The sequence below is a fragment of the Miscanthus floridulus genome, chromosome 6 (assembly GCF_019320115.1).
Source record: "Miscanthus floridulus cultivar M001 chromosome 6, ASM1932011v1, whole genome shotgun sequence".
Lineage (NCBI taxonomy): Eukaryota > Viridiplantae > Streptophyta > Magnoliopsida > Poales > Poaceae > Miscanthus > Miscanthus floridulus.
Window position 1 is genome coordinate 20,856,528 of NC_089585.1, and position 13,395 is coordinate 20,869,922.

Sequence of the window (13,395 nt, forward strand, 5' to 3'; positions counted from 1 at the left end):
TCCGCCTCGTGCTCTGGCTGCCACGAGCGAGCGCCGCCGCTCCGCCTCGCGCGCAGGCCGGCTGCAGGGACCTCCGGGCTGCGGCGCTCCAGGGGAGGGGAGGGGGCGGCGCCGGGAGAGGGAGGGGAGGGTGGGAGGGAGGGGGCGGTGGCCGGGTGACTTTTATAAGGTGCCCAGTTTGTCGAGTGTCAAATCTAGGACACTCGGCAAAGCTAAGTTTGTTGAGTGTCAGATCACGGCACTCGGCAAATTTATTTCTTTGCCGAGTGCCAAATAATTACATTCGGCAATCATATTTCTTTGCCGAGTGTGTTTTTTCTGGGTTGCCGAGTGCCAGGCTTTGCCGAGTATTTTTTGGCTCTTTTGCCGAGTGTAATTATATTTACCGAGTGTTTTTCTGATAGCACGCGGCAACGACTTTCTTTGTTGTGTATTCGATAAAATACACTCGGTAAAGATTTTTGCCCTCGGTAAAATAAGGTTTCCGGTAGCGACGGTACCGTAGGTTGCATGTGTTCCCATGCCGATGGAGAGCTCTAGGTGCCACCACACGGCCAGCTGCGCGCACATCTACGTGCATCAGTGCATGGCGGACGCATGGCCGGAGCCCGGAGCCCGCACCTTTGGCTGTTGACTTGTTGCCGCGGCCCCGCGCGATCGAGTGAGAGGCCACAGGACACAGGCCAGTGTGGTGTTTGGTGATGGGCGGGGCAGCGAGAGCAGGCATCATCGTCCACTGGCTCCGTTTCCGACAGGGTTAACAGGCCATGGGGGCTGGGGCAGCCTGCCGCAATGCCGCCCAGGGTCCCTCCCGGCTCCAAGAAAGCGGTGGACTTGCTAGTGCAGTGCAGTCTTCCTGCACGGTGCACGTAGCCCTTGTCCGAGAGAAGGTAGTGTCTGGCCTGCTTCTGGGCGTGCCGCCCCCGCCGCGCATCGGCCGGTTGCCATCTAGGGGAGGTCCTCCTAGGACGCTTCAAATGCGGATCATACTCCACTACTACTCCCGTTCAATTCTTCCGAGCTTGCACTCATCCATGGCTTCTTTTCGTACAGATTAAATATAAACAACTGGGGGCATATATTCATTAAAGAAAGAGATTTCTTAAACGACCCTTGCGAAGCTACGTGAACTCATTGGGGTCGGCCGACCCCGACGGGCTTCCGTCGCTCTTTATACCCAGGTATTTTTTACCGGCAAAGACCCCAATAAAAAATATATCAGACCCCGGTAGATTGGCAGCCCAGCAGGCTACACCACCGAAAGTCCATCTCCTCGGCTTTCCAACCCATTAGAGCAGCCCAGAAGCCAATACGTGCATACGTACTTTCCTTGCCCTTTCCTCCGGCCGCCGCTACAGGCTGTCGCTGGTCGCCCTTCCGACTTCGCGATTCTCATCTTCTCACAGCGCAAATCCTCGTGGCGGTGATTGCCGATAGGGTGCCTGGCTGGCCGCCAGACGGAATCCCAGCGCAAATCCTCGTGGCGGCGATTGCCGATTGGATTCCTGGCGGCCGCCGTACGGAATCCCAGTGATGAGCCTGAGTGCCTAACGAGTGACGACTTGGCAGCGGCCTCTAGAGAGAAGTTCTCTACTCATCTCATGTGTCTCAAGCACCTGGAGGAGCTGATGTAAGTTTTGATACCCAATCTTCAATTGGTAATTAACGATAAAGTATGAACAGTGAGGTTTTAGGGTTTTATTTTTTTTCAGCTATACAATTTGAACTCAAAAAACAGTTACTACATTGTGTTGCTTCTTCAGTAGCAGTAAAGAACGTGCTCTTTTATTCAACCAGATGCCAGGTATCTAGGCGACTTTTAACAATATAGGCATGGCCGTGCATTAGTATGCATCAGCTTTAATTTAGTATACTATTTGTCTATACGTGGCTAATTTGATAGGCAATCACATCTTGCCAGGTTGATGGTTGGTAAAAAAAACATTAGCTTTTCCTTTGGTCTTTCGGCTTCTCAGTACTAGTTCTTCCTATCACCGCACACCACTCCATTGGTTAAGAGTGTTTTTTCAGCAATGAAAATTGTGAAGACTATACTGAGAAGTTATATTGAAGATGAATTTATGAATGTTTGTATTATATGCTTTGTAGAACCCGTATTTCTAGCCACAGTTCCAATTAACGTTGTGATAGTTTGCTTTCACAAGATGAAGGATCATAGCCGTAGAGAGAAACCTTATCAATTTGATAACATAATATTATATTACATTGTAACCTATGAATTAGCACTTAGTAGTGTGAATATTGACCCCGACGACTATTTATCCTAGCTTCGCCACTGCCCTTACCAGAGGTTTGGTGCTCATGTACCGCATTTTTTTTTTTTGAGAATTCATCTACCGCATTTTTGGTGCATGATATATATACACTGGGGTAGTATATCCTATGATACGCCTATGATTTTGCTACTGCTGTAGCTTGTACTACCTCCATCCAAAAAAAAATCTAGTTATACGAATAAAGTATCTAAAGTTTTTATCAAATATACAAATTAAATATTAATATTTATGACATCGGATAAATATATTATCAAAATATGTCTCATGAAAAATCTATTATTATCTATTTAGTACGCTGAATATTTTTAAATAAATTTAGTCAAATTCTACATACTTTAACATATATAGCGCTCTTGTATATTTGCATCTTTTTTTTAGATGGAGGGAGTAACAAGTAATAATCTTGGCACGTCCGAATAAAATCGTCATGGAGTGTAAATTCGTTTTGGTCTTTTTTTTAAGAGAAGGGAAGACCAGTAGATTTCTCAAAACTGAAGCTGTCTTCGCCAAGGATATTCATGTATGCTACTGGGACTGCGGCACAGGACAAATGTGCCGCGTTCAAATGAATGAAAAGAAGTTCTGGAACAAAGGTTCAGCAGGCATTCTGAGTCGGCTACCAAAAACGTCCAACTGCTGTAGAAGTAGCAGTGCACAACTCATCGTACCTCACAACTCACATGTACTAGGGGCCTGTTTAGATGCCGAAATTTTTGGCAAAATGACACTGTAGTATTTTCGTTGTTATTTGACAATTAATATCTAATTATAGTCTAATTAGGCTTAAAAGATTCGTCTCGTGGATTTCATCTAAACTGTGTAATTAGTTTTATTTTTTATTTATATTTAATACTTCATACATGCGTCCAAAAATTCGATATGACGGAAAATCTTGAAAAATTTGACATTTTAGAAGGAACTAAACTGGACCTAGATAGCGGGCGCAAGACCGGCTGCCCGAGAAGATGCATGAAAGGCCATTTGCAACTGTACTCCTGTAGTAGAGGGCGCGTCGTCACCGGTGACGCCATTAGGCCATTACTCAACAACAAGCACAGCTCAATACAGCTGCACCGGCCTACTAGTAATTCACTCATGACACGCTCACCGGCACGCGCCGCACGTGCACGCACGAGAAGGCTCCTATCCGCCGCGGCTACCTGTCGCTCGATCGGCTCACCTCGAGCAGCACCACTACTCACGCAAGTGCACGAAAGACAAGTCATTTTTTCCCATGTGAACACTGTACGAACGGACATGATGCCACTGTATCACTGCAACAAATCTAGCCTTTTGTAACGTTTTTCTCGTGACAAAAGAAGAATTCGTCGTTCATTTACGACGTTTTCTCTAGAAATTGTCACAACATGTCATGACCTACATTTTTGCGACGATAAAAGAATTGTCAAAGAAAACGTCGCAAACCAAGAGAATAACATTAAATATTGTCGTAAGCTGGTACATAGAATTGTTTTGATGAATTAGATTTGTTGTAGAGTTCATTTGTTGTCAACGATAAACTTTCTATTGCCATTGAGATTTATGTTTTCGCATATGACAGTTTTCTATCGTCATAAATTCGTTGTGCAGAATTTAGTTAATACATATTTGAATTCACTTATAAAAACGCCAATCACAATTTGTTTTGGGCCAAGTAAACCTACTCCTGCTTGTTGTGATTGTTACTTAAAAAATAGAGAAAGGGGTAAAAAAGAAGTCACCAAAATAGAGAAAAAGGGGAAAGCAGCGTGAATCAAACCGGAGCAAAAAAAACATCAACCACCCAGCGCACCACTCTTTTTGGCCCTGCACGCCACTCTTTCCATAAGCGCACGTACTCCAGCAGATTTTTTTTGGCTTACCCATTTGTTCCTGTGAAGTCTTTTGAGATAAAATACCAAATATATCTAGTGAACGAAGGGGAATGTAAATATGGTGCATACAGTTCGAAGGACAGTAGAGTAAAATGTTTCACACATATATTGCACGTGTTACCCTGACCATGTCCTCCTCATTCCAGCCGTCGCCCCATCTTTCTACCGCCGCATCCTGCTCCTCATTCCCTTCCGTCGCCTTTGCTTCCCTGCGCCAAGTCCCTTCCCCGCCGCAAGACCGGCATGGCTCCAGGAAGAGGAAGGAAGCCCTCAGGGACTCGAAACTTCATAGGTAATTTCTCTACCATACCCATCTCACCATGGATCTGGATTTGAGGCTAGGGGAGGTGTATAGGCAGGCCCTGCCTGCGCGGCACCCCTGCACGGCTGCAGAGGCTGCCGGCTGCCCCTGCGGGAGTGCGGGGTTGCAGCTTGCCCCTGCCACTGCTGACGGTGTGGCCTGCCGGACAGCCCCTGCTTGGCAGCGTGCAGTAGAAGCGAGCAGGGAGCAACCGATTCCAGCATGGGAGGAGGAGCAGCACTCGCAGGGGTGGCCCATGGGGAGGGGGGCTGCCAGCCCACCATGTGGTGACATGGAGCTAATGGGGAGGAGTGGGATTTCAGTTTTTCGGTAGGGGATGAGGTGTGTGGAGTTGCTGATAGACAGATTCTAGCTCCTATTCATGTTCCTGTTCATCTAGTGCCTCAATGGTTGCTGTGCTCATGGAGAGGAGAGTAGAGAGAAGGAAGAATACATAGATTGTAGTTGATGCCTGCTGCTTGCTTTTTTAGTGCTTATAGTCGGTAGCATTTTGGTCAATTGCTTCCATCAATTTAGATGGTTAGAGAATGGAACATTGATTTTGGTCAGATGGCAAAAGAATGGAAAACTGATCAAACGAATTGAATGTCAACTTTTTTTTCCTGCTAGTGAATTGGGTCTGAACTTTTTTCTAATGTCAATGACCTTACAAAATCAATGTTCCATGTCACTTTTATGTGTGTTCATACTTGCAAATCAGAAGTTTTGTCTCTCTGTTTTAGCATTATCCACTTGTAGATCAGTTAAGCTTCTGTAAATGGTTTTTGAGGTGCTAGCAGACTTCTCTAAATGTTCTGTTAAATTCCTAGTTCTATTCTTTGTCCGGGAATGTTTGAACTCCTTCATTTTTGCAGAATATTGTATCCTATTGATAGAGTCAACTAAACTGAATGTTGTTTTTTGGTCGAGTGTGAACTCCCTCATTCACTATGCACGCGTTGATAGTGTCAACTAAACTGAATCACAGTGTGCTGTTAATTTGGTCAAGCAATGTAGTACCCATGCCCAGTAGAAAAGAGAGAGGTGGCGTAGGAGCTACTGAATATCACCACTATGTGTTATATGCATGGGTGCCATGAATGTTGATGCCTACCTTGTCAATTTTTTTATACCTAAGACATGATGGTTGGCATCTGTACAGACCATGAAACGTCAGTTGCATCTGTGTATGTCATGGAAAAAAAGATTTCATGCCTTTTCATGTGAAGGTTCAGTGTATCCTATCAGTCTAAACTTGGTGTACATTGCTATTAGTCTGAACTTGGTGTGCATTGCTATCAATCTGAAAAAAAGAACCTGCACTTCTTTCATGGAAAAGCAAAGCAAAGCTGCATTCTGATTGGCTAAATTTTCAGCCTGTTGATATAGAGAACCTGTTAAAGCAAAGCTGCATTCCGAGTACTATTTATGTCATGCATCTAAGTGCAGACTTACACTAGACTTGAAATATCCTTATGGTTCGATTTCTCATTTGTTGACAATATTGGGTCTCTTGGTTTAAGAGAAACAGATGCAGTCATGTTCTGTCCAAATAAAAATAGAGAACAATAACTCTTGGTTTCTGCTGTTTGCAGGAGGATGAGTTATTTTTGAGCCTTTAAAAATTGTTTATGTGGTTGAATTTGTACTGATATGTAATAGCCTTTAAATAGATGAATGATTAGGTAGCTAGGTTAACTAAATTCTCCTTTGGGTTTATATTTGCTGGATGTTTAATCTTGCAAAACTTCTCATGTAAGAACATCTTTTTGTGCATGCAGCAAGTGATCCTTGCTATACAACTTGCAGTGTCTAATATGAAAAGTTAATTAAACATGCAACATTTATGTAGGCTTTTGGGTTTTACAGAGGCATATAATCTCATTAAATTCCAACCTTCTAACTATTCTCAAATGATTTTTACAGAGGTGCCTATTACTGAATATGAGCGTTCAAGGAATGAATAAATAATGAAAAACAACCGAGAGCTGGAGAGGCTTGGTATAAGACATTAGTGCCCATAGTGAACAATACATCTGTGAAGAGAAAGGGTGAAGACCATAAAGTTTCTGGATTGTTGTATACAGGTCAGGAGAGTGGTCAGGAGAGTGAGGACTGTGAAGATGAGGAGGTAATTAGCAAGATACCAAGTCTTCTAAGCATATGTTTGTTTGTCCTTTATTGTTTCTTATTATACGTCAGTATGCTATTTAGCAAATTTGGTGCCAATTCTGCTTGTTTTTTTTGCCTAATGAGGCTTTGCAGGTTGCTAATGCTGCACATACAAAGAATCCAACAATGTCTAGGAACACCTCTGTTAGAGGAACAAAAGCATCTAAGAGAGTGGTGGCACCTCAGGAACAAGATGTGCCTAACAGAGTCACTAGGCAGAAAACAAGAGATCTAGCCTTGGTTTCACGTCCACACCCACAACAAGTGATCAACTTAGGCCTGCCAAATGCCACACCCACACATGATGTGTTGATTTCTGATAGTGATCCCTTCCTGCAACAGGACTTGGTTGACATTACAGATGAAGACAAGTGACTGTATCTATCTTGTGCAAACAAATCACTTTTTGTTATTTGCAATTTGCAATGCTAAATATGTATATGTCATTGTCATAAATTTACTGCCTTCTAAATTTAGTGATACTTCTAAATAGTTTTTCTTTATTCTCATTTATTCATATTCATAACCCACATACAAGCAGCTCTTAACAGTTTGCATTTTAGCCTTAGATACTACAAATACTCATTTTGGGATAGCTTAAAATTAATTAAAGAAACAACACAGTTTTAAGCAGCCAATCTAATTTGGAAAGGTGCTTGAAAAACCAACAAAATTGAGAGAAAGTACAGTTGCTGCATTGTATAGGATCTCGGTGTTACATTGCACAAGCCTATGTCGTGGTAAGAAACTTAACAACCAATGATCAGTAATGGATACAACAACAACAACATAGTCTTTCAGTCCCAAGCAAGTTGGGGTAGACTAATATATATTGATTTTTGTATCAGCCTAGTTGTTTGTAATTCTTTGCAAATAATTTAGAGACAAGAGAAATACAAAGATGTAGAACCTACTGCGCTTGATCTTTTCAAGGACTTCCACTGCAGCAAGAACAAAGGATCCAGTGAGCCTATCAAGAAAGCTATTGTGAGTGAGATTTCCTTTTCTTCTCTGCTACATGTACATATGAAAAAATAGCTTTGTGTGACATGTATAAAACAGTTCATACTTCATACACAGTTCTATTTAGATGTGCATCATGTTACGTAGTAGTTATGTTCCGTTCCCATAGTTTTGCGTATATGTTGCATATTGTTTTCTTCTTTGCTATAGGACATGCAACTGAAAAAAATAAACTGCACACAAGATTTAAGTCTCTATTGTAATTTTTTTTTGCTAGGCTGATATGGAAACGATCATGGCTGAACCAGTACAAGATGAAGAGCAACCAAAGTCAGTGAAACATGTTGTTTCTGAAGTTGTGAAATCAACTACATTTCTTCAAGTTGCAGGAATTCAACCAAACTCCAACAATAGCTCTAAAGGTGGCACTTCCTCAAAGGTACAAGTACATCAAGTCCCTACCATGCATGCTCTAAAGTTATTTTCTGTACAGATTTCTGCTTCATCAAGACATAGACTAGATTTGTGCCTCATCAAGATATATACCTAGTTGTGATTTAGGAATAAATACCTAATTGTTCAGTTTGATTCTAGTACCTAGTTGTCCTGCTCTTGCACATGAATTGTTTTCTCTTAGTTGGGCATTGCATTTGACTTAGGAATAAATACCTAGTTGTTCAGTTTAAATCAACTTGTACCTAGTTGTCCTGCACATGAAATAGTAAACTCAATTTGAACCTACTTGTACTTAGTTGTTCAGTTTGCACATAATAATATCCGGTAAACAAATATTTTGCCTTGCTGCCTTGAGTGGTTATTGCTTCTAAGAGAATAATAGATAATTTATTTCATAGTAAAGACACCAACATATTTATGGTATTTATGCACAGGTGTAACAGCTTCAGGCTGAGCTTGAAATTGAAAAAAAAAATCAAAAGAAGACATTAGGCATGAGTTCGAAGCCATGAAGAAAGAATCAGAAATGGCAATGGAGACTTTAAAGAAAGAGTCAGAAATGGCAAGGGCAAAAGAGGCTGAGGAGATCGAAAATATAAAAAAGGCATCACAAGAAACCATGTCCTTCATCAAATGCCAGGTCCTAGAGATGGTTGAACTTGGTTTGGTTGTTGGTTGTTTACACCTAGTATTAGTAGCTCTAACTTTTGAACCATGCTGCTCGATGCATTGTTTTGCGACATTTGAGAAGTACTGTGCGGCCTATAAACTTTGGAACTTGTGGCTGCTATAATTTTGGTCAGGCATCATATGATCTGTGAGATGTATTGTGGTCTATGAACAAAACTAGTATTGTGGCCTGCTATTGTTGTCACTGGATATGTTCACTGAAACATGTATTGTGGCCTGCTGCTGTAACTTTGGTGGGTGAGTTTGAACTTTAATTAATTGCTGAATGATATGATCAATTTGTGACCTATATTATATTATGTATTTACTTGTATCCATCAGTACATTATGTGTTTGCTTGTGTTGATATGATCAGTTCTTTTTGGTCTATGGGAACAACCTATATTGATGAGCCTATAGGCCTTTTAATGAATTATGACAATAAAATTCGTCACAATATCTTGCTACGTGGCATCATGGCACTTGATAGCGACAATTCTTCCTAAAGCAATGACAATACGCAAGTGTTGCAAATTTTGTGACAAAGCAGTATCGTAAAAAATTTAGAGACGAAAAAACTTGTTTTCGTCACCAAAGACATGTCAGATAGGTGACAAATGGGAATTCGTCGCGCTCACGTCGCAAAATCCATAACTTGACATAAATTTAGCCTTCAACGACAAAAGCCGATTGTCGCTGAAGGTCAAGTGTGTTGTAGTGTATTTCTCTACACCTATCATACGTTTTCTGATACACTTTTTTTCCGAGAACTTGACGGATACAACCAAAAAAAACATTGAAACGACAGGATGAACTAGCGAACCCTAACTACCTCAGACGTTTTTTGAGGACAACTACCTTCAGACATGCCAAAGAGAGAGCAAAAGGTTGCATGGTAACAGTTGTGCATGTGACTAAACAGCCGGTCTCACAGGCCAACTCTATCTACACTGAATGATCACCATCTCCTGGTGGGAGCCCGCCGGGCGGCGAAGAAGCGGTGGTCGGGGTGGTCCGCGCGCAGGAGCCTGAGCCAGGCGTCGGCGGCCTGCGCGAGGGACGCGGCCATCTGCCGGTCGCGCCAGCCCGGAGTCCACGCCGCGGCCTTCACCTTGTACGACGCCATCGCGAACGTCGGGAGCCACATCGCCGTCACGGGCGCACTACGTGTGGTGGCGGTCGCCGCCGTCGGTTTGGGGCTGCTGTTGCCCGCACCTGCGGACTGCGTGGACAGGGAGTGGTAGGTGAGGAAGCAGGCGTCCAGGTCGCGCAGCGTCGGCCCCGTCAGGATCCGGTAGATCGGGTACCTGAAATGACGCGCGCAATGCAAGCTGCTGTCAGCAGCAGATCGGTTTCTGAATTCTGAGCAACCATTCTACATCAAGAACTTGAACAAGAAGCCAAGGGGCAAGTATCTTATTAGTGCAGAGTGATCTAGTACCGCCATACCATGCAACGGAGATCCAGCTCGCCGGCGACAGATCGCAGCTCCTGAGAGTCTTGAGCTCCGGAAACCGCTGGGCGAGGCTACAAATCTGCACCGAGCATGTAAACCCACTTCGTCAGACAGACATTCGGACAAGCAGAAGTGACTACTGAGCCTGGTGTGTGAGTGATGGACGAGGTCTCTGTCAGAAGACGTGCCTTATCAGCCAGCGGCTCACGTTGGTAAGGGGGCTCGGATTCCAGGAACTCGAAGAGGAGCCGCTCCTGGCACCAGCTTCCTGGTTCGCCTTCGTCGCTGGAAGCTTCGCTGCCGCTGCTGGTGCTGCTCTCGCTCGCCTCCTGGGCGGAGAACGTGTTCGTGCTGGAGCTCGTCTCGCGCTCCACGTCGCTGTCGCTCTCCTCTGCACCCGTCCTGCGTTGGCGTTGCACATCAATTTCAGCAACAGCAGCAGGGTTAGTTGCCAACCATGATTCCGTGACCCCAAAAAGGCACATCGTCGTACAGCTGTGTCATGTTCTACGGGTGTCGTAGGTTTTGGTAAGTGTGTATGTGTACGTGTCAGAGAAGTTTCGTGAGCATACTGACACATTCAGAAGAAATAAAATGAATGAACCTCTAAGTTTGAGCAGTCCAAAATTGTTTCTGAAGACAGCTCAACTTTACTGCTAAAACGAGGAATCAATGAATCACAACATAGTCTTTGCATGTAGTGAAGCTTCTAAAATTAGCTAACGCGTGTACTTTGATTGTAACCTCTAGGTCAACGTTCACTATTTTACTCGCTAGGTAGATGAGCATTCAAGACTGGTTTGTCTTTGTGCTCCCTTTTCTTGAAGGAAAAAGTCTACTTAACCCCCTACCTTTCATACTTGGTCTATTTCACCCTCCAACTATGAAACCGTCTGTTTTACCCTCTGAACTTTCTAAAACGTCTATTTTACCCTGGGCGGTTTTCAGCGATTTTGCTACAGTAGAATCGTGTTTGCTACAGTAACACGGGCTGCTACGGTGCCGGTGTTTTGAATTTTCTTTTTTTTTTTTGTTTTCGGTGAATTTTTGAAAAATCATAGTAAACCATAGAAAAATCATAAAATAAAAAATCTAATTTTATTGGACTCCACATGAATAGATCTACACAGTGAATATATAATACGGTATACTTTAGTACAAATTTTTTTTGTAGCCTTAGATTAATTAGAAAATCTAATTTTGTCTGTAATTAATTGGAATAATTCATAGCTGCAGCTTCTATGGTCCAATTGTGGTGAAATTTTTATGGTACGCTAATTATTGTATGCTTGAACTATAGTAAAAATTTCGTACTCATTGGACTATGTATAACTTAGTTATAGATAAATTCTAATTAATTACAGACAAAATTGGATTTTCCAATTAATCTAAAGCTACAAAAAAAATTTGTACTAAAGCATACCGTATTATATATTCACTGTGTAGATCTACTCATGTGGAGTCCAATAAAATTAGATTTTTCAAAAATTCACCGAAAATAAATAAAAAAGTTCAAAACACCGGTACTGTAGCAGGCCCCCGCTATTACTGTAGCAAGCCCGCCGCTGAAAACCGCCCGGGGGGTAAAACAGACGGTTTCATAGTTGGGAGGTGAAGTAGACCAAGTATGAAAGGTAGGGGGGTTAAGTAGACTTTTTCCTTTTCTTGAAACATTGGTGACTTAATAAGCAGATAAACTGCATGTAAGTGTTTCCTTTAGGGAGGAACGGTATGTTCTCTGAATCAGCGTGCTGGCAAATCTACGTGTTGCCCACGAGCGACTTTTCAGTAACTTTAATCTAGATTTTGACTTAACGCACTGTTCAGCACTTTCAGCCTATTGAATTGACTCTAAATTTATTATAAGAATCAGAATAACTCTACCAATTGACCACTTCAGACTATTGAATTGACTCTGAACTTGTTGTAAGAAATAATTCTACCAATTGCTTCAGCTTCCAGCTTACTTCTTGTTGTCCAGAACATGTTTGTAACGAGAGCTTTGTGATGTGTGCAAAATCAAAATGTGGCGATCTTAACAAGAATAATTGTGTATTACCTCAAAGGGCCGATGTGCCTCCTGAATCCTCCATAAAGCTGGATTGCAGATAAGTAAGGGACGTAGTACTGAACAACGCCATCACTGCAACTGTTCAGAACAAGGGGTACAGCAGTGCCGTACGCGCTGCACTCCTTGAATGAATCCCAGAGGTCGCTCAGAGTGAAGAATGGCAACGAGTCATCTGCATCTGATTGCCCCCAACCATTCACGGTCTCCTGTAATCAGGGCCAAACTTCAATCGCGTGCTCCAGAATCCCAATCCAAATACAATATAACAAAAGAAGTCCAAATACAATATAACAAAAGAAGCAGGCAAATAACTTCTGAAATGACACCAACAGCCTGAATGGCACCTCTGAGATTCAGAACAGAGGCTGGGAAAGAACCTCTCTCTGTTCAGAAGGTGTGATTCAGAGTTTCAGACTGTGCATGCCAATTCAGAGAACAAGGAATGTAGTTTTCAACTACTGAAACTGAAAGTATGAGCTAAATTTCCTAAAAGCTTATTATATTTCCGTGAGTTATAGAAAAGACTACCAATGCTCTGTTTTGTGATTCTATTGCTACATTTCCCTGCTTTTGTGAAAAGAAAAAATATTTCTGCGATCTTTTCAACTAGAAAGCAAAGAAGGCTATTACTATCTCACACATGAAGCATGAAGGCATATCGATCTCAAGAACATACTGGTTGAATCAACGAAGCCAGACCAAATGAAAACCGTATCTGCCATTACCTTGGAGGAGCAGCTGGACGCAACCACGGGCGTGGTGGCCTCGAGGAACCGCTCCAGGTTGCACCGTCCCGCCGGAGCATCGCCGGCGGTGAACCTTCGGCCAGAACCTGCCGCCATCTCCCGATCTCTTCCTTCCGCAGTTCCACTCGCGCTTGGAAATCGAGGTTCGCAAGGGATCTCTCCTTCTCCTCGTGGTGGTGGATGTTAGATGTTTACAGGGTGGTTTCAGAGCAGTTCAATGACGAGTTGACACAGCTAATCTTTGCTATTAATATGGCCAGTGGCTTCCAAAAGTGGCGCGCCTGCGCTGGAGCCTGATGAGCGAGAAAAAAAATTCAACCTGCCCGAGCGCGCGGGATGGCGGCGCGTGTCGAGGCGGGAGGATACGTGGACGGCGCGGATGAGGCTGGC

At 43.1% G+C, this 13,395-nt stretch overlaps 1 protein-coding gene and 1 long non-coding RNA gene across 2 annotated transcripts; one reads left to right on the top strand and one right to left on the bottom strand.

Annotated features, from left to right (window-relative positions):
• The first annotated feature begins 4,254 nt into the window (after window positions 1-4,254).
• Window positions 4,255-9,036, top strand: LOC136457808 (uncharacterized). Its single transcript, XR_010759815.1, has 5 exons — window positions 4,255-4,463; window positions 6,399-6,603; window positions 6,738-7,631; window positions 7,885-8,046; window positions 8,498-9,036. It is a non-coding gene; the product is annotated as an uncharacterized lncRNA (long non-coding RNA).
• A 328-nt stretch (window positions 9,037-9,364) lies between these two features.
• LOC136457809 (uncharacterized) lies at window positions 9,365-13,193 on the bottom strand. Its single transcript, XM_066457813.1, has 5 exons — window positions 12,985-13,193; window positions 12,248-12,465; window positions 10,377-10,590; window positions 10,182-10,267; window positions 9,365-10,039 (listed from the first exon to the last, which is right to left on the bottom strand). The coding sequence occupies exons 1-5, from the start codon at window positions 13,099-13,101 to the stop codon at window positions 9,691-9,693; spliced, it is 984 nt and encodes a 327-aa protein (XP_066313910.1). The 5' UTR covers window positions 13,102-13,193; the 3' UTR covers window positions 9,365-9,690.
• Window positions 13,194-13,395: the final 202 nt, after the last annotated feature.

Bases quoted from the DNA above. Each gene is read 5' to 3' on its own strand.
- LOC136457809 (XM_066457813.1), bottom strand. From the start codon at position 13,101: ATGGCGGCAGGTTCTGGCCGAAGGTTCACCGCCGGCGATGCTCCGGCG. The intron at 12,466-12,984 runs GTAATGGCAGAT...CCCTGATTACAG, and splicing joins CGTCCAGCTGCTCCTCCAAG to GAGACCGTGAATGGTTGGGG. The intron at 10,268-10,376 runs GCACGTCTTCTG...TGCTCGGTGCAG, and splicing joins GTGAGCCGCTGGCTGATAAG to ATTTGTAGCCTCGCCCAGCG.